Source organism: Dreissena polymorpha, chromosome 13, assembly GCF_020536995.1.
Source record: "Dreissena polymorpha isolate Duluth1 chromosome 13, UMN_Dpol_1.0, whole genome shotgun sequence".
NCBI classification, from domain to species: Eukaryota; Metazoa; Mollusca; class Bivalvia; order Myida; family Dreissenidae; genus Dreissena; species Dreissena polymorpha.
In genome coordinates this window covers 11,650,617-11,671,210 of record NC_068367.1, presented here as the reverse complement: position 1 = coordinate 11,671,210, position 20,594 = coordinate 11,650,617, and the positions used below count along the sequence as shown (strand labels likewise).

Genomic DNA, 20,594 nt, shown 5'->3' with positions numbered 1-20,594 from the left:
AGTTTGTTTTTTTTCACTTTCAATTATTATGATTGATAAATGTCCAATAAGCAATCTTTAATATAATTTATTCACGTTTATACGTAATAATATGGGGGATTTCGATGTCCCCTCGGCGTCAGAAAGCGTGTAAAACGGAATCGAAATTCCAGTTATAAAGCGCTAGTCGTGTTAAATACATGTGGACAAAATGCTCCGTTAGTATTTTCGGTAATAACATGGGTAAATACCAGTGTAGAGGTATTAGTTTATTAATAATACCACCATTACGAGTAGTAATAAAACCATCTGTCAATAATACCCACAAGGGGAGTTAGACAGGATAGATAGATGGATAGACAGACAGACAGACAGACAGACAGACAGACAGACAGACAGACAGACAGACAGACAGACAGACAGACAGACAGACAGACAGACAGACAGACAGACAGACAGACATAAAGACAGACAGACAGACAGACAGACAGACAGACAGACAGACAGACAGACAGACAGACAGACAGACAGACAGACAGACAGACAGACAGACAGACAGACAGACAGACAGACAGACAGACAGACAGACAGACAGACAGACAGACAGACAGACAGACAGACAGACAGACAGACAGACAGACAGACAGACAGACAGACAGACAGACAGACAGACAGACAGACAGACAGACAGACAGACAGACAGACAGACAGACAGACAGACAGACAGACAGACAGACAGACAGACAGACAGACAGACAGACAGACAGATAGATAGATAGATAGATAGATAGATAGATAGATAGATAGATAGATAGATAGATAGATAGATAGATAGATAGATAGATAGATAGATAGATAGATAGATAGATAGATAGATAGATAGATAGATAGATAGATAGATAGATAGATAGATAGATAGATAGATAGATAGATAGATAGATAGATAGATAGATAGATAGATAGATAGATAGGAACAGGTTAGATTTCGGTAAGCGCGCAAGCGTTTTAATGCGTGTTTAAATTACCGAAATACCCGTTATAGATAATGTTCTTTATAAACTGATATTGTAGCGTTCTTGCCGATTGTGTAGATCTATGAGCGTTAAGATACGATATTGGATTTTTTTTAATACAATGACTAAAGACCATGAACGTTTCAAACTGCGTATTTGTTTGTTAATTTCCGTTTCTCTTGTGTTCAAAAATTATATAATATTACATGTATATACAGGCACCCAATGTCTAAAATAATTCTGTGTAATATTAGCACTGATCCTTTTGAACAGTTACAGATTGTTTCCAATAGAGCGATATTAAAGTCTTCAATATATTTGACTGACCAAAGACAGATTAAGTCACACAAGTGCATTAATACAATACATGCAGTTTACGCTTAAATAGTTACTTTTTATGTTAGACTATATGTAAAACTCTAGTATTAAGTATAAAAATAAACCATTTAAAAGTAGCTCTAGTAGCATTCAAAACCACGTACTCGAAAGAATTTTAAGTTAGATTTCTGTTAAAAAGTGACGTGGAGATGGTTCCAGTCAGAAAAACTGAGCGAGATTGACTCGGAGCAAAAAATCGGTTCCTTGTATACTCTGTATTGGGATCGACCAAAAAAATCTGAGGCGAAACGTGGTCGGAAAATGGTCGAAAGGTCGTCATTGACCAACTATTGGCCAATGACCAAGAATACATGGGCAAAAATTGGTCGGTGACGAAATAACTGGTCAATGACGTCATTGTGACTTAACTACATTCGAACGTCAACTTAACAACTGACTGTGTAAAACAGACAAATGGCAGCCATCTTGAACTTTAAATAAGAATTAAACATGAGCGCAGTTAAATTATGACATTTACAAGAGCGGTGCATTATACCATGACATGATGCGGGCGTTTTCTATTCATGGCTGATAACCTTGACTTGAAAAAATTCAACCGTTACGAACACAGGAAGTAAGATGGCTGACGGCTGACAAAAATGTGATTTCAATCAAAAGAGTTTTACGATTGCAAAAGGAATAATGGCATGTAATGCAAAAAGGAGCAAACAAATTAACAGACTAAGTGTTATAGACGTATTTCAATTGTCGTTGTTGTAAATATATTTATTTCATAAATATATTTATTCTGAATGATATTGAAGTAAATTATGTTAAAGGGAAACTTTGCTCTCATTGTTTAATGATTGGACAGAGTAGATTTTAACTGTAAATAGGAATGGTAGCGTTCTTTTGTAGTGTTTGATTAGTTTTCAGTATGTAGAGACTGATAGAAAGTTGAACTCTTTTTGCTAACACTTTTTGGCTTGTCACGCATGAGTTTATTCACTCAACCGAATCCGTGTGCATGAATGACTATTTCAATTGTCATTCTTTGCATACGATTCATGATATTAAGATGTACATTTATGATTAAAATCGTAAATATAATATATTTAGGTAAATATGCATTTTATATATCTTTTATATTCATATCTTTCGGTTGTATTATTGTATTTATTTTGTTTTAATAGATGTATTTGTGTATTTGTGTATGAATTCAGTTGGTATCTTACCGTCGGAACACATCATTTTACATTTAATTGAAATGTACACTTATTATAAGAAAGTCATTTTTTGCATACGATTCATGATATTAAGATGTATATTTATGATTAACATCGTAAATATAATATATTTAGAAACCCAAACGTGTTGGTTGAAGAAAGAACCCTTGACGCCCATACGGCAACACTGGCGCCCAACAACGAGTCTTCGGCATCAACAGCGTTTGGAGCAGAAAAACGGTAGTAGCGGACACGTTACTACGGCGAAAATCCCTGAACAGACAGGAGCCTCAGATCGGTAGCGAGGAGGGGGAGAGTCCAGGAATTTAACACAGCGATTCCTTGGAAAGCGGTTTTTGAATTTTCCCGGGGATTAGGAGTTCACATTTTTGCGCGGCATCGAGCTCGAGCACCGGTGTGAGTACAACTACGTATTTCTTATGCACAAAACTTTGAAGTCAAAACCGTTAAATTGTACGTACAGGATTTCACGTTCTGCTACGCAAGGTAGGATTCACGTTCGATCAGGACGGAGAGTGATGGACACTTAAATCGTTGTGGACATTGTGTATCGTGTAATTCTTGTGTTTTTGCTTGTATTTTGTAAGTGTTCCGACGGAGTTTGGTGAGTGTAAATATTTTTAAAATTATTGTGCAATGTACATTTATCTATTTATTGTAGTTTCATTGTCGTAAATGAGTATTTTGAAATACCAATCAGTTGACTTACAAAAACAACAACAACATAAATATCTAATTTAAGTTAATGCGGTCATGCATTTTGCGAATTGGTCGAGATAAATGATACGACCTTTTGTCAGCTCATTGGTAAATTAGTGTCATATGCAGTTATTTTAAGGAAATTATAGTCCCTTTACGAGCACAAAGTTTATTGCATGGCGAAGTTAAATCTATTCACCACTTAGAGGAAGTTAAGAAGTGTATAGGTTTTAGCAACTGGATTTATTTACCTCTAGTAGCAGTTGATTTTGCCCAAGGGTTATAATAAGTATCGAGAGGTTTCCACTTTACGTATGGTTGAATTGAAAACGGAAATAAATACTGCTTTTTTTCACTGAAATTTGATAATGTTAAAAAGTGTATGTGCGACTGTCGTCTTACCGATAATTGCACGTGCTCGCGATATCGTAGCGCAAGAAGAACGCTATTTCGGCAGTGTGGTAAACACGCGATAGTAAACCAGTTGCGGGTTCGAATCGAAATAAAATCGAACTGAGCAAACACCTGGTACAAAATAAAAAAGTTTTGATTAGATATTTGTGATAGTCAGGCTGTTGACTTAAAATAAGCTCAAAGGGAGGTAATACAGGTATGTTGAGATAACTGTTTCGGTATACGTGTATTGGAAAAAGGGAAAAAGTGAGTCGTTATTATTATAGATTGATTAAACGAAATTGACTTAGGTAAAAATGGGAGATAATTGAACTTGAATGTAAATTAAGTAAGAGAGAAATAAATGCAAGTCGCGTGAAATATTTTTCAATTTTCTGTTCATTAAATGAAAATAAAGTAAAATTTATATTCATAAAATAAGTAACATAGCCTAAGGATTTAACATACGTTTTTTCAGAGTAAATCCCTAGTTAGCAATTTTGCATACACATTTTTTTATTAACGTAACCGCATTTAAAAGCATGGCTACGGGTAGCGACCGCAAAACAAGCGGGAGGCGTAGAAATATTGAACTGTTAGAATCACAAAATGCGAGGCAAATGTTTATTGAAAGGGGCAGACGGGGCTTACATGTTGAGAACCAAAGTACTCCTTCACACAATATTAGGCCCGAGGAGGAAAGAGATCAGTCTAAAACTCCTGGCAGAGCTAATCCCAGTGGAATTGAGCAAATACAGGAAAATGGGGTTAAAACTCCAGTTGCAACCAAACTTGTTGATAAACAGAGAGCTGTCTGAAATGAGTATTCTGAGAACGCAAATAAAAACGGAAAATCAAAACAAGGATACCGACGTGAAAGAGAGAGAATTGAAAATAAAAGAATTAGCACTTGTGGAACGCGAACGCAAAAATAAACCGGAAGAGTCCCGTTTAAAGCAATATTTTGAAGAAAAGGAATTCGAGTTGAAAATAACAGAACCTGAATTCAAACGGAAGTGCATCGAAGAAACTGAAAGGATTGCCGAACAGGAGTTAAGACTACGAGAAAAAGAAACTTCATTACTTGAAAGAGTAAGTAGAATTGAAAGGAAGATAGAGTTGAAAGAAGAGGATTTAATCAGTAGAGAACGCTTTTTGAGTCAAAAAGAAAAGGGAAAATGGAAGCCCACAAACAAAGACATCACTTGAGGAAAACAAATATTTAGCAGATATTGAAAGGCGAATAGAAATGCTCAAAAGGGAGAAACAAAGTATGGAATTCGAAGATAGCGACAACGTTGTACTACATAGACAACGTAGCTATCAGGATACCGCTTACGAGAAATTGAACTTGAGCGCATTTTCCGGGGTAGTACCAGGGCCTAAAAACGAAGTCTCGTTCGAAGATCTGAAACTGGAAGTGGACAATGTCAAAGCGATATATTCACAAAACGCAGTTAAACAGAGTCTCAGAAAGGCATTGAGCGGCCAAGCTAAACGCAAAATGCTGCACATGAAACCGGAAGCTACATTAGATGAAATAATGTCCGAACTTGATGATACTTATTTTAAACGTCGACACTATGCTTTCAAAATTTCTTATGGCAGAACAATAACAAAATGAGACCATATCCGAATGGGGTTTACGTATAGAAGAGTTGTTGCTGCATGTTACGTGAAAGACAAGGCTAGACGAACTTGAAAAGACTGATATGTTACGAAAACGGTTTTGGCACAGATTACGGAATGAAGAATTGAAAAATGCGACCCGAGTGCATTTTGAAAGTAAATCGTCATACGAAGAACTTAAGATTAAGTTTCGAGAAGAAGAATTCGATATACAAATCTCGAAGGACAGAGGAAAGCAGAAGTGTAGTAAAGTTCATCAGAGCGCTCTGAACGCCAAAGACGAAGGCGATGAGTTACTGAAGCAACTTATCAAAAAGATGGAGGATTTAGAGAAAAAGGTTGATGACTTTAAAAACGAGCGAAACCTAGAAAGCAGTGACCATAGAAACAAAGATACAACCAGACAAAGAGGGTGTTCTCGAGGTCATGGGCGTGGAAACCACTATGTTCCATATAACCGCAGTAAAAACGAAGCGAGAAATAGACAAAGAACAGAAAGCTCAACGGGCACTTCAGAAAATAACAAACATTTAAATGTTAAGACGCCGCTGTTGGGAGTCAAACGGACGGTGTCGAGAGTGGTGACCCGAACACAAAGAGACATACATTATTTGAACGATTGATTGGTGCGTCAAATGAAGCAGAGGTGTGTGTAGATGGCTTATGCACCAAAGCACTAATTGATACCGGTGCAATGGTAACGACCAAATGTCAGTCTTTCTACGAAAGTTTTCACCCAAAGCCAACACTTCATAGCATTGAAGAGCTATCGGTTACAGGGGCAAATGGTATTGAAATACCATATATTGGTTACATAGAAGTGAGCATTACCATTCCTGACATAACTGAGCAAATATTTCATGTTCCAGTTCTTGTCGCGAGGGATACCGATTTTAATTTTGCGGTACCAATGATAGTAGGAACCAATGTTCTTCGCTTCTTACAAGCGTTGGAAATCGGCGATAGCCGCCGTGTCGTTAAGCTCGTCTTTAGGCAATGTTGTATCGACGAATCATCGACCAATTGAGATTCAGCCTTATCAAACAATGACATTATCGGGAATGGATGGAAACCGGACAACGAATGCATTGGTATCACCGAACCGTCCGAATCTTGTTGCAAAGGGTTAGGCGTCTGCCCACGGGTAGTAAGTCTCGGAAGTGTTGGTACGACAGCCAGAGTGCATGTTCGTATTTTCAACATTTCAGCCAAGACAATTCAAATAGTGCCCAAATCAGTTCTGTGCAAACTACAAGAGGCGAAAGTGCTGCGCAACTGGTCACCGGATTCAGTGTGCAAGACAGAAATAACATGTAAAACTGAACCATCACAGAAAGAAAAAGATAATGTAATCAATGAACTGAAACTAGATTTAAGCCATTTAGAACCTGAAATGCAAGAATCCTTGAAAGATTTAGTTTTTGAATTTCAAGATGTATTTTCAAAAGGGCCCCTAGATTTAGGAAGCACCGACATAGTAAAACATTAAATACATCTTGACAATCCCGAACCGTTTAAGGAACCATACCGTAGAGTGCCTCCAGGCCTAGTCAGTTAGGTAAGAGAACATATACAGGAAATGCTAGACATGGGAGCCATTCGACCGTCGAACAGCCCATTTTCATCGAATGTCGTCACAGTGCGAAAGAAAGACGGGTCGACACGATTTTGTCTCGATTTCCGGAAGCTAAACAGCCGGACACATAAAGACGCATACGCACTTCCAAGGATCGACGATACCTTACACCTGTTAGCTGGTTCTCGGTATTTCAGTAAACTTGATTTAAAAGCCGGATATTGGCAAGAAGAACTCGAGGAACAGGATAAGGAGAAAACAGCGTTCCAAGTGGGAAACCTAGGTTTCTATGAATGCAACCGGATGCCGTTTGGGTGCTGCAATGCCCCCGCTACGTTTCAGAGGCTTATGGAGGCATGCATGGGTGAGATGAACCTGCGAGAATGCCTCATATACCATGATGACGTTATCATATTCTCCGTCGACTTCCGGTCCCACATATTGCGTCTCAGAGCCTTCCTGAAAAAGGAAGTTACATATCTTGGTCACGTGGTGAGCGAAGAAGGTATCAAAACTGACCCATCCAAAACGGAAGCCATACGCAACTGGAAACTGCTAAACAACATCAAAGAAGTGAGAAGTTTTTCGTGCGAGCTATTATCGCAAATTTGTGGAAAATTTTGCTACAATTGCTCAACCATTAAACGACCTGTTGGCTGGGTACGAAAACAAATCGAAAAAACGTCCATTTGTTTGGGGTCAACAACAACAAAAATCGTTTGAAACGCTCATAGACAAATTATGTACGACGCCTGTTTTGGCATATGCCAATTACAATAAGCCGTTCATATTATAAAATAATCTCTATTTTAAGCTCAAGGGATATTACATTTTTGCATAATTCATGGCAAAAATATTAGCAAAACAATCAATCATAATAGTAACAAGTTATATCAGAGGTGTGATTTTTAGCTCATCTGTTTTCAGAGCAAACCTGAGGTATTGTCATAGCCAGCTGGTCGTCCGGTTTCTGCCGTCCGCCGTGCTTAAACCTTAACATTGGCTCTAAAATCAAATTGCTTCCACCTACAACTTTGAAACTTCATATGTAGATGCACCTTGATGAGTTCTACATGTCACACCCATTTTTAAGTCACTTGGTCAAAGATAAAGGTCACTGTGACCTCTAAAAAAATAATTCTGACAAGCTTTCATTTATTCAAAACTGCACCCGCAGCCAAGCGTTGGCACCTGTATGCGGTGCTCTTGTTTAGTTGAATTTCTCCTTTTTAATGCAAATGTAGGTTTGCAAATTGTTTATACATTTTGAGATCTATATAAAAGTCAAGAATTTGGGTGAAGGTAGTTTTGCAAATAGTTCATAGAAGTCTGCACAGGCTAATTAAGGATGCCACTTTCCGCTCGTTTGATATTTTTTGTCTGAAAGAAGACTATTCTTTTTTAAAAATCCATTTTAGGCAGAAAATATAGTCCATGATTAGCCTGTGTGAACTGCATTTAGCCCAGTTTTCCCAGAGCCAGGCTTATAAACATCTTTCTTCTGTAGGCAAAGGAGTTGCCCACCTTCAAGGACAATGACTTCTTGGAGAATGAAGCTAAAGTCAACATCGGGGCAGAGGAGAAGGCAGAACTGATAAACAAACTGACCCGCGATGTGAACGTAAGTTTCTATGGGACCTTACTGTGGAGGACTGAATTTTTAAGCTTTAAACGGTGAAGTGTTACCTCTTTCTTAATGATAGATGCCTTTTGGGGAGCTTTCTATGGAGGCTTGGTTTGTACTATTTCAGAAGTATTACCTCCTTTGAATAATAGATAGAATGCCCATAGAGTGCATCTACAACTGTGACCATATTCATGTCAAGATGGCAAATAAATATGCATTTATTTTGTGATTTATTCTGAAGAAAAAATCAGTTTTTTTTCAGTTAAAGTTATTGGCCATCCTGCAATTAATGGACTACATCTTTTCTTTAAAAGTTCTTGGCAAGCTTCCTCTAAATCTTGGCCAACATGCACTAAATCTAGGCCATCCTGGACCACCCTTTTTTCTGTTCAAGTTCTTGGCCAGCTTACTCTTAATGTACTAAATCTTTTCTGTTTAAGTTCTTGGCCAGCCATCACTTTATTTTCTTTATGGTTTTGGTCACATTCCACTTGATGTTTTTATGTCCCGGTAGGGTGGCATATAGCAGGTGAACTGTCCGTCAGTGTGTCAGTCAGTCTGTCCGTCCGTCCGAAAACTTTAATGGTCATAACTTGTTTAGCTCACCTGATTGCTTTTGTGACCAGTCCTTGTCCGTCGTCTGTCTGTCCGTCCGTCCACATTTGTGTGTAAACACTCTTAAGGCCACATTAATTATCCGATCTTCATGAAACTTGGTCAGAAGCTTTGTCCCAATATAATCTCGGTCGAGTTTGAAAATGGGTCGTGCAGGGTCAAAAACTAGGTCACTAGGTAAAAAAAAAGAAAAAACTTGTAAACACTGTAAAAGTCACATTTCATGCCCAATCTTCATGTAACTTTGTCAAAATGTTTGTCTTAATAATATGTTGGTTGAGTTCAAAAGTGGTTTCGGTCCATCCAAAAACATGGCCGCCAGTGGGCGGGGCATTTTTCCTTATTTGGCAATAGAGAAACCTTGTAAACACTCTAGAAGTCACAATTTTTGCCCAATCATCATGAAAGTTGGTCAAAAGATTTGTTTTATTGGATGAGTTCGAAAATGATCCAGATCTGTGAAAAAACATGGCCGTCAGTGGGCGGGGCAATTTTCTCTATATGTATATAGTGAAAGCATGTGAACACTCTAGAAGTCACATTTTTGGCCAAATTGTCATGAAATTTGGTCAGATCATTTGTTTCCTTGATATGAGAGTTGAGTTCGAAAATGATTCCGGTCAGTCGAATAACATGGCTGCCAGGGGGGGGGGGGGGGGGCAGTTTTCCTTATTTGGCTATAGAGAAACTTTGTAAACACTATAGAAGTCACAATTTGTGCCCAATCATCATGAATTTTGGTCAAAACACTTGTTTTATTGATATATTGGACGAGTTCGAAAATAGTCCAGATCATTAAAAAACATGGCCGCCAGTGGGCGGGGCATTTTTCTCTATATGTATATAGTGAAAACATGTAAACACTCTAGAAGTCACATTTTTGACCCAATTGTCATGAAATTTGGTCAGAACATTTTTTTCTTGATATGAAAGTTGAGTTCGAAAATGGTTCCGGTCAGTTGAATAACATGGCTGCCAGGGGGGGGGGCAGTTTTCCTTATTTGGCTATAGAGAAACCTTGTAAACACTATAGAAGTCACAATTTTTGCCAAATCATCATGAAAGTTGGTCAAAACATTGGTTTTATTGATTTCTCAAAAGATTTTGAAAATGGTCCAGATCAGTGAAAAAACATGGCCGCCAGTGGGCGGGGCATTTTTCTCTATATGTATATAGTGAAAACATGGGGACACTCTAGAAGTCACATTTTTGGCCCAGTTTCATGAAATTTCGTCAGAACATTTGTTTCCTTCATATGAGAGTTGAGTTTGAAAATGGTTCCGGTCAGTTGAATAACATGGCTGCCAGGGGGGGGGGCAGTTTTCTTATATTTATATAGTGAAAAAAGCTTGTGAACACTCAAGAAGTCACATTTTTTGTCCAATCATCATAAAACTTGGTGAAAAGATTGGTTTTATATATTTCACATAATTAATGCCTTAATTATTGCCCTTAGATTGTCCAAATTTTCATTATATTATACAAAATCCTTGTAAACACTCTAGAGGTCACAATTTTGTTTCAGATTTTATGAATCTTGGTCATTATATTTATTTTTGTAAGCAAAGTTTGATGTTTGGTAAGAGGGGTCTACTCAAAATATAGGTCACCAGTTCAAATCTTACACAAACAAAATCACTCCATATGCCAGAGTTTTGGTTCAATAATGATGAAACTTGACCAGGATGTTTGTCTGGACAATATCTAGGTCAAGTTTGACTTTTGGTTAAGATTGAATGAACCGACTCCTCTCAGGTGAGCGAACTAGGGCCATCTTGGCCCTCTTGTCAATATTTAACAAAGCAACTTGATATTTGGCACGCATGTGCATCTCATGGAGCTGCAAGTTTTGAGTGGTGAAAGGTGATGGTCAAGGTCATCCTTCAAGGTCAAATGTCTAATATATGGCGTCTGTCCGTCCGTCCGAAAACTTAAACATTTGCCATAACTTTTTCACTATTGAAGATTTACTTGATATTTGGCATGCATGTGTATCTCCTGGAGCTGAACATTTTGAGTGGTGAAAGGTGAAGGTCAAGATAATCCTTCAAAGACATATGTCAAATATTCTGCCACTGGCCATAACTTTTTAAATATTGAAGATAACAACTTGATTTTTGTCATGCATGTGTATCTCCTGGAGCTGCACATTTTGAGTGGTGAAAGGTGAAAATCAAAGTCATTCTTCAAGGTCAAATGTCCAATATTCTGTCCGTCTGAAAACTTAAACATTGGCAATAACTTTTTAAATACTGGTATTTGAAGATAGGAACTCGATATTTGGCATGCATGTGTGTCTCATGGAGCTGCACATTTTGAGTGGTGAAAGGTCAAGGTCATCCTTCAAGGTCAAAGGTCATATTTAGCAATATTTAAGATATTAACTAGATATTTAAAATGCATGCGTATCTCATGGAGCTGCACAATTTTGAGTGGTGAAAGGTCAAGGTCATCCTTCAAGGTCAAAGGTCAAATTTTGCAATATTGAAGATAGCAACTCCATATTTGGCATGCATGCGTATCTCATGGAGCTGCACTTTTTGAGTGGTGAAAGGTCAAATCTAGGTCATCCTTCAAGGTCAAAGGTCAAATATATGACTTCAAAGAGGCACAGTAGGGGCCATGGTTTTTCTGACAAACACATGTCTTGTTTAAAAATGCATTGACAGTTGGTAGTTTTACAATGGGATCCTATGGGAACTGGAATGAGTGTACTCTTTCCTTTAGATGTTAATGTTTTTGGCCAGCCTGCACATAATGGACTTCATTTTTTCTATTAAAGTTCATGGGAAGCCTTTTACTTGAACTTAATGGATTACATCTTTTCTACTGAACGCTCTATATTTTCTGTTACAGTTCTTGGCCAGCCTGCACTTAATGGACTACAGCCTCATTTTGGGCATTTACGACTGCGACAGGATCGAGCCCGAGGGCTCGGATATCAACGCCCAGAATAGCGAGTCAGACGGGGAGCCTGTGAGTGGGGAAGATGAGAACGGGCTGGAGGAACAGGTGCCAGACATCGGAGGTTTTGCGCCCACGCCGCCCGACAGTCCCCAACCGTACGGACCTGTGCCTGCATTCAACGGGGACATAGATCCGAACATTGAGAAGTTCGGGGTGAAGAGTTTGGAAGGTAGGTCAGCGATTATTATTATTTATTTATTTTTTGAATTTTAGGCCATTGTAGAGACTTGTTTCCAAGGAAAATAAGTATATATTTTTTGCAATGAGACCTAAATATTTCTTATTGAAGGTTTCAACAAAAACAAAAATCTATTAATTTTAACATTGAGTTCATCGCCCGTTCAGCTGTAAAAGTTGAACTGTATTAAATCTTATATTGGACACAGTTTTATTCTCAATTTTAAAGTATTTGTTAATCAGAAAACGACAACACTTATTTCCGCATTTTAGTCAAATAGCTATATTTTCCAAATCCAAAGGAACCAGCCCAATGCCCGAAATGGTGATAAGAACACTGTAGGTAGTGCTGATTTTGGTGGCGGAAGTTGATAATTATGAATTCAGTCAACAGTGAATGAGCACAGAGAATATAACAGACAGTTTTAATAAAATAAATTCAGAACTTTGTGTACATTTTTTGCTGCTTTGTTGTTCTTATGTATAAATTGGTTTGAATTCATATTAAAAAGATGTTTATATTTGTTATATACAGCGGCTTGTTGAAAATTTTAATTAAAAGTTGAATTCTAAAAATTTTAGTTTTTGACATTTTAAAATGTGCTTCTTATTGATATTTTTATGCTCCCCAAAATAAAATATCGGCGGAGCATATAGTTGCCAGTTTGTCCTTCCTTCCTTACTTCCTTCCGTCACACTTTTTTTACAGTTTCTCATAGCGCTTTCAATACTTTACCAATCTCTTTCATATTTTGCATGTAGGTACCTTGCATAGCCCTCTACCTTTTGATGAGGTTTGAGGTCACTGGGGTCAAGGTCAAAGTCACAGAGGCTAATAATAGATTTTCCGTCACGCTTTTGTTACAGTTTCTCATTGGGCCTTCAATACTTTGTCGATCTCTTTCCTATTTGGCATGTAGGTACCTTGCATGGACCTCTACTTTTTGATGAGGTTTGGTGTCAAGGTCAAGGTCACCAAGGCTTATAATAGATTTTTCCGTCACACTTTTGTTGCAGTTTTGCATAGCACCTTCAATACTTTACAGATGTCTTTAATATTTGGCATGTAGGTACCTTACATGGACCTCCACCTTTTGATGAGGTTTGAGGTCACTGGGGTCAAGGTCATGGAGGCTAATAATATATATATTATTAACAATGGAAGTCTGTCCATTCATCTGACTGGCCATGTATGCAAACTTGTTTGACATAGCACACCTACACTTTTAAATGTATAATGTTTAAATTTGCTTGATTTGTTCCATATTATATGAAGTTGTGTGTGTGTGTTATTTGTAATTTTCATGTGCTTATATCTTATTATCTTTGTCATAAAATTTCCTTAACACGATTAACATAATTATAACAGCACACATATTATAACATGCAGCATTGGTATGTTTTTGTCACTTATAGCTAAGCTGTGAAAAAAGTAATAGAACTTCGCATTGAAAAAAAGGTTCATGTACCATAAGTTTATGTGGGCACATTTGAAGTTAAAATTCATTCAAAGCTTTGTGAATTTTATTTTAGGATACGTAATCTAAACATTAAACTAATGGTAATTTTACATCAGAGCTTTTTTATGTTATAAATTATATATTAATGACAAAAAAGAATTAGGTAGTCTTGCTTCCTTTGTTGAATGCAAAACTGATGGTGTTTAAAAATGGTAACGATTCCTTTGCCTTTATTTCTTTTCAAATCAGAAAGCCACACCTGTTTTGAAAAAAATAAATTTTCCATTCCATTTAAATAATATTTGGAACGGTAACTATTCTCTTACCTTCTTTTCTCTTAGAATTAGGAATGCATGCCTTTTGCAAAAAAAATTATTCCATTCAATTGAAGTAATATTGAACGGCAACTATTTTCTTCTTTTACAGGAGGACCAAAAAAGGAGATTTACTTCCTCGCACTCATAGACATTCTGACACGGTATGGAATGAAAAAGCGCACCGCTCTTGCTGCAAAGACGATGAAACATGGCGTTGGGGAGGAGATATCCACCGTGCATCCTTATCAATATGCAAAACGGTTCCTTGAATTTATCGACAAGTGTATAGCGTGACAGTCGAAGCAGTCAAAGTGATATTTGTTTGTTAAGTGTTAATGTTTTTACATGTTAGAGGGGTGAGATTTCGCCTCCTTTCAGCTGTCAGCTCCATAACAATGTAAAAATAATTTTACAAATATTCTGGGTCTATATACAAATGAAGCGTTTAGTTGAAACCTGTAAGAGGGGTAGGGAATTTTATCGTTATATGTGTCGCATATGTGTTGTTGCTTTGTTAAATACTTTAGTCTTCTGTCTTTCACAGTATTTATTCGATTCTCTTCAGTCGTGTACATGTATTTATATTTGAAAATGGTTAAAACTGATACTTTTGCGGGAATAGTAAATTCATGACTTCAAAATAATGACGTAAATTTACAGTAAAATATAGGAAATGTTCGCTGTTTTAAAAACAGATGCATTACCACAAAGAAATTTCTGGTATTATCGTTAACCGTTAATCACAGGAAATCATAACAAAAGCCGTTTATTAAGTTTTATGAGTATACATTACAACTACAAAGAGACCCTTATTCTTCTTTAAACTGATTATTTTAGTATCGGGTTGTCATACGTCCGACACAAGTCTAACACAATTGCGTAAATTATAAATCGAGCAATTGCTTTTCCACGACGTACAATAAAATTCATACGAATTAACTGTGTCATAATCACACATTACTAGATCAACCGATTAATTTTATTGATCAATCAAATACGATTTCTCGTTTCCAGGAGCTATTTAGTCATGGCAACGACGTCAATAACCAATCTGTGCCATCGTAGTAATTAATACTTCACGCAAATTTATTTAAACTAAAACCTTTTTTAAACAATTTCAAATGCATTTAATGATCTGATTTTCGATTATATGTTATTATCAAATGACAATCAAGTATTTAAACAGTATTTATATTTGTCATGCTATGCTTACGGTAGATTTATGGACAGAAATCATCTATGCGCTCATGCTATTGGTTCAATGTTACATAATATATAATATGATGTACGTAAGTATCGAATCATAATATCAATAACTCCTTTCATTGGCATGCACAGAATAATCAATCAAAAACATAAACAGAGATCAACAGGCACATCGATGATAAGTTTTGTATAAGAGGCTTTTTTCAAGGGCGTGGCCATTTCTTACCCTGGACAGTATTGCCTCTAGGATCAAAGATCAAACGTCGTGTGGTGTACCACAATGTGATGTTACATGCCAAATATTAAAACTCTATGCATAGTATTCCAGAGGAAATCACAGTTGAATATATTTCAGAGGAAAATACCTTTTTGAATATATTAACCGAGTGACCCAAACGCGTGGCCAGTAATTAAACTTAGGGGCATATTTTGAGGAAACTTTATGTTGCATAAAAAAATATAACACCGTGGTACCATGTTGTTGTTTTTTTTGGAAATAGTTTGTACTACGTATAATGGTGCTGTAGAATCCCGACATTAATATGGGGATATGTATGTGATGTATTTTTAAACGTAAGATTGTAAGTTACATAATTATTTAATATTGTAGTATTCCTTCTCGTTTAAATATTGTACGTTGAAATATGTGAAAAATCTACTTCGGAAAGAGAGACAGTGTGATAGAGAGAGGGAGAGGGAGGGATAGAGGAAGGGAGGAAGGGAGATAGGGAGGGAGGGTGATACGGAGGGAGGGAGATAGGGAGGGAGGGAAATAGGGAGAGAGTGAGGTAGATAGGGAGATATGGAGACAGACAGGGAGACAAACAGGTAGACAGATAGGTAGACAGACAGACAGACAGGCTGATGTACTACATAGAACGGTTAAGGTTAAACTTCGTCGAATAGTTTTCTAAGATTTAACTGTTCGTTTATAATTGTGTACACGTTAGCTGCCTCGTAACCACATGTACAAGTTCGGTAATATCTGCATTTATTATTGCATGTCTTCAGTTTGACAGTTCGAGTTGCAATTCTACCATCCGCAAACAGCGCAAGGTTGTGAGCGTAGAGGCGTTACAAGGGATGGAGGCGCCGGATGAGGGAGCGCAGCCCGGGCAAAATGCAGTGGCATTCGGTGAACAAGTATCTATAGAGACAATTACGGAGGACGATGTGGAACCCAGCACAAGTCAAGGTTAGGTGAATTTGCTTAACCATGTGCAACTGGCTATACAAAAACAAAACAATGGAAACTGAAAACTTATGAAATAATGGTTGCTATTATTGAATGCTAATGGCAACACCGTGTACAAATGAGGAAAATCACACACGTCCAAGTAACATCGGTCCACAATAAACGCTATTCAACATTATCGCGAGACATCGTATCTAAAATTAGGCTTGTCCAGAATGGAATAGAAACATGGACGGATGCATTGTCATGTATGTGGCTGTTTTTCTATTAAACATAGGACTAGTATTTTAAAGCAAACTCAGATGGGCGGATAATGATTGTTTCGTTTCATGTACTCTGTGTAATCTTAACCAAAGTTGCTATAGGACGAGTACAGGCCTTGTCATTCTTACAGAAATGTTGGTGATTGTACTTTGGTTAATAGTAAAGTATATGTTTGAACGGCAACATTCAAAATGCTGCTCTGTTTTGAAGTGTACCTATCGTACAGCGGCAAAGTCTTTTGGTTATTGCTTATCCCTCATACAGCCACCAGCCTTTGAGGATTTACATGGAAATAAGGCCTCATTTTCTGTAACGTTACTATGCTAGTCCTCTATTTAATGGTCTACTTTAATTTACGTGACCAAAATTATATATGTAACATGACTTTTGCTTATCAATATACGTTGCGAATATCTGAAGATCTGAAAAATTATTATCGTTTCGATTTCATTTGGGCGATCTACGTGCAAATATGCTAAAACTGAAAATCGGTAATTTTTAGTCTCCATCGATGCCTTATGGACGCGTAAATCCGATGGACATGAATCCTACATATCGCGACGGTTTGAGATTGATCAATGAAATATCCTTCATAAGTGTCAAATTACTATACGGATTGAAAGTTCGCAAACGCATTCTTAGTGAATATAGCTTATTTAATAATAATGTAATATATCCAAATTTACAAACGCATATACAATCAAACGTAATTATGTTTATCCTGCTTTTCTATCTTAACTAAATGCTTACAACAAAAACTACCTTTAGCAAGCAAACCATGCCATTTCTATACACGTCTACGTTAGTCTACGTTAGAACGCTAGCATGCCAACACCACAAGCCAATGTCAGCATGCTTACCATTCTAACTTGAAAAGCTTACGTTAAATTGCTTACAGAAATGCTACTGCTCCCGGACAAAATAAGCATGCTAACAAAACAACTGCTAATAAAAGGTTAACGTTAGCAATAGTTTCATATAATATAACATTTAAACCACATTTTAATTATATTTTAATCAAGTTAACAAGTAAATAACTAAGGCTGTTAACATACCCACATCAAGTAATAATAACACGAAGGCTCCACACGTCCAACACACATTCGATATTGTGACTACGTCATGTGACCTTGTTGCTTTGTTTTCGTGCGCAACAATCTCATATCAGCGTATACATATGGTTATATGCGAGATCTAATTGACCGTTAAATTTGCATGCATGCACAGTTTGCAAGTATATTTATTATACGAATATTGATATTTATGAGAATTTATTTAGATAGTTTTCAAATGTTGACTTGTTTTATATTTATAAACTGTTTCGTAAGACCGTTTGTTTGTAACAAGTATTTACAAACGGATCATTTTACAGTCGTGGCGTATTCCGAAAAATACAGCGAGTGCGAAGACAGAGAAATGTGGTATAAACGTAACATCGAAACAGTCGAGATGATTGCAAGAGACATGGTAAATGAAGCAATGGCTGATGTATTTGAAGGAATACGAACAACGAACGAAACAGAAGCAGACTACCAACGAAAATGCGAAGGTATGTTAAAGGAGCCTTTTCACAGATTTTGGCATTTTTTAACTTAATCATTAAATGCTTTATATTGATAAATGTAAACATTGGATCGTAAAAGCTCCAGTAAAAAATCAAGAATAAAATTTAAAAAAGGAAAAGAACATTGCCCGGAGCAGGTTTCGAACCAGTGACCCCTGGAGTCCTGCCAGAGTCCTGAAGTAAAAACGCTTTAGCCTACTGAGCTATTCCGCCGAGTACACATACTTGATGTATTTTATACCTTATATAAGCAATCTTCGTAGTTTCACAAAATTTAACGACAAAAACAGAACTCTCCAAATTATTCAATCGTTTCGCGTTGCAACGCTTTATAATTTTTAGGTTTTAAAATCGTCAAAAGATGCATATAATGGCTATATTAGACCATGGTAAATGTTCAGTATTACTGTTTCCTCACAAATATCATAACTAAAACGAAAATGTGCGAATCTGAAACAACTTTTTTCAATTTTGTCAATTTACCAAAGCGTGAAAAGATCCCTTTAATTTTCTCTTGGTACAATCGCATTTGATACTTTTACAAACAATATTAACTACAATATACATTTATAAATCATATAATTTTGATACAAGTGCATTTAAAATATTGTCACACTTGAATGGCAGATTTGTCGAAATGTCATATAATATAATATACCATTTCATAAGGGGTTGAGTCCAAAGGTAAATAAGTTTTAATTTAATTGTTCTTGATTTTCTTGATGAACACCAAACTATTAATTGTTGTGTTTGTTTAGGCTGAGATAGCAGGAAAAAATAAAAATAACTAAAAAACTGTCCTTTGTTATTAAGGAGTTACACTTATTGCAGATAACATACGTATATTGGAATCATTTGTATGGAACTGTTAACCTACTATTTGAAGCAATTATTGTTTGGTTAAGTTTGGGGCACCACAAAAAGGAACACCCGATTATTTGCATTGAAAAATGGTTGTAATATTGTTTATTATCAGTGTTGGTTTAATGTAACCTTTCAAACGAGTTCAATTAGAATAATGATGGTTCATGATTATTCTGATGTGAAGCTTCATAATTCTGCAATCTTACAGCTATATGATTACTAGTTCTTTCTGAAGTGGAGCATATTCCTATTACATTATGTAAATCCGTCAGAACTTAAAAATGTTCGTGTTTTTTGCAGATACAAAATACTCAAGTATGTTTAATAAAACATCTAAATTCTAATATATATATCACCAAATTATTTTTTTTTAAATCTTTTTTTTCTGGTCTGACATTTTTCTTAATATCCACATAATTTATAACAGATGACAAGCTATAAACATACAATGATTAAAAATGAATCACCGCCTTGAAACACTCAATGCCTTGGTTGTTTATTTCATTTTTTCGAGTAAACATTTATCTTGTGGCAATGTTATACTGATAAAATTGTTAGAAAGACACTTATGCAAACCCAAATAAATATAGTTTGATACACACCTCCAGCTCGAACTCTCGTTTACAAACTAGCCTAGTTGAATGCGCGTGCGTATACTAATGCCTCATGTAAATTTCTTTAAGACGATTTTTGTGCTACCACTTATTTTTCCACCCCGCTAAAATGTACAAGAAGACAACTTTTTTTATTTTTGTAAAAAATAAGTGTTCTAATGAGAGCTTTTGTGAAAAGAACGACTCTTATTTAAAAAGCAAATTTTTAATAAATTATGTTTTAAGATATTATTTTTAAACATAAAATACCCGTTATGATACCCCCTTAATAGACAAAACGCTGAGCATAATGGACTAGATGATCATATTAATTCTTTTATCACTAATGGTTCAATCAATTTAGATTTGGACAATCTCTCACTCAGGACTACATATTTTGTAAATACATTTTTTAATTCCTTTGCTTTTCTTGTACATTAACAAAATACCATGACCATTTATTTCTAGAAATGGAAAAATCGTTGTAGCAGCCTATTTTAAATGAAGGCTTTTACTATTGATACATTATTTATTACGACATCAATGTTAAAATTAAAGGTAGTTAATAAAACCAAAGTTCCAATTGAATACTGCCCAATTAATGAAATTTTGGAATTGATTGTTGCATTTGAAAATGATTTTCACACTATAAAAATGTATTTCCTGTTTTTGTTATTGTTGACGTTCTTCTTATTCCTTTGTTCTTTTTGTGATAAGTAAAAGCAGTAACAGTATCAGCTGTTTTGCTATTCTTATGAATTTCATCCTCATCGCCATCATCGTCGTCGTTATCTGCATCTTCATCTTAATCTTCTTCATTTTCTTCCTCTAGTTCTTCTTTTTTCTTTTTTATGGTATAATTATTATTATTCAATCTAAAATAAAAATCTC

The 20,594-nt window shown here is 36.2% G+C and overlaps 1 protein-coding gene across 1 annotated transcript; it reads left to right on the top strand.

Annotated features, from left to right (window-relative positions):
• Nucleotides 1–4,258: 4,258 nt before the first annotated feature.
• Nucleotides 4,259–4,858, top strand: LOC127855955 (DNA ligase 1-like). Its single transcript, XM_052391892.1, has one exon. The coding sequence runs from the start codon at nt 4,259–4,261 to the stop codon at nt 4,856–4,858; it is 600 nt and encodes a 199-aa protein (XP_052247852.1).
• The last annotated feature ends 15,736 nt before the right edge of the window (nt 4,859–20,594 follow it).

Coding starts and splice junctions, on each gene's coding strand:
- LOC127855955 (XM_052391892.1), top strand. CDS start 4,259: ATGCGAGGCAAATGTTTATTGAAAGGGGCAGACGGGGCTTACATGTTG.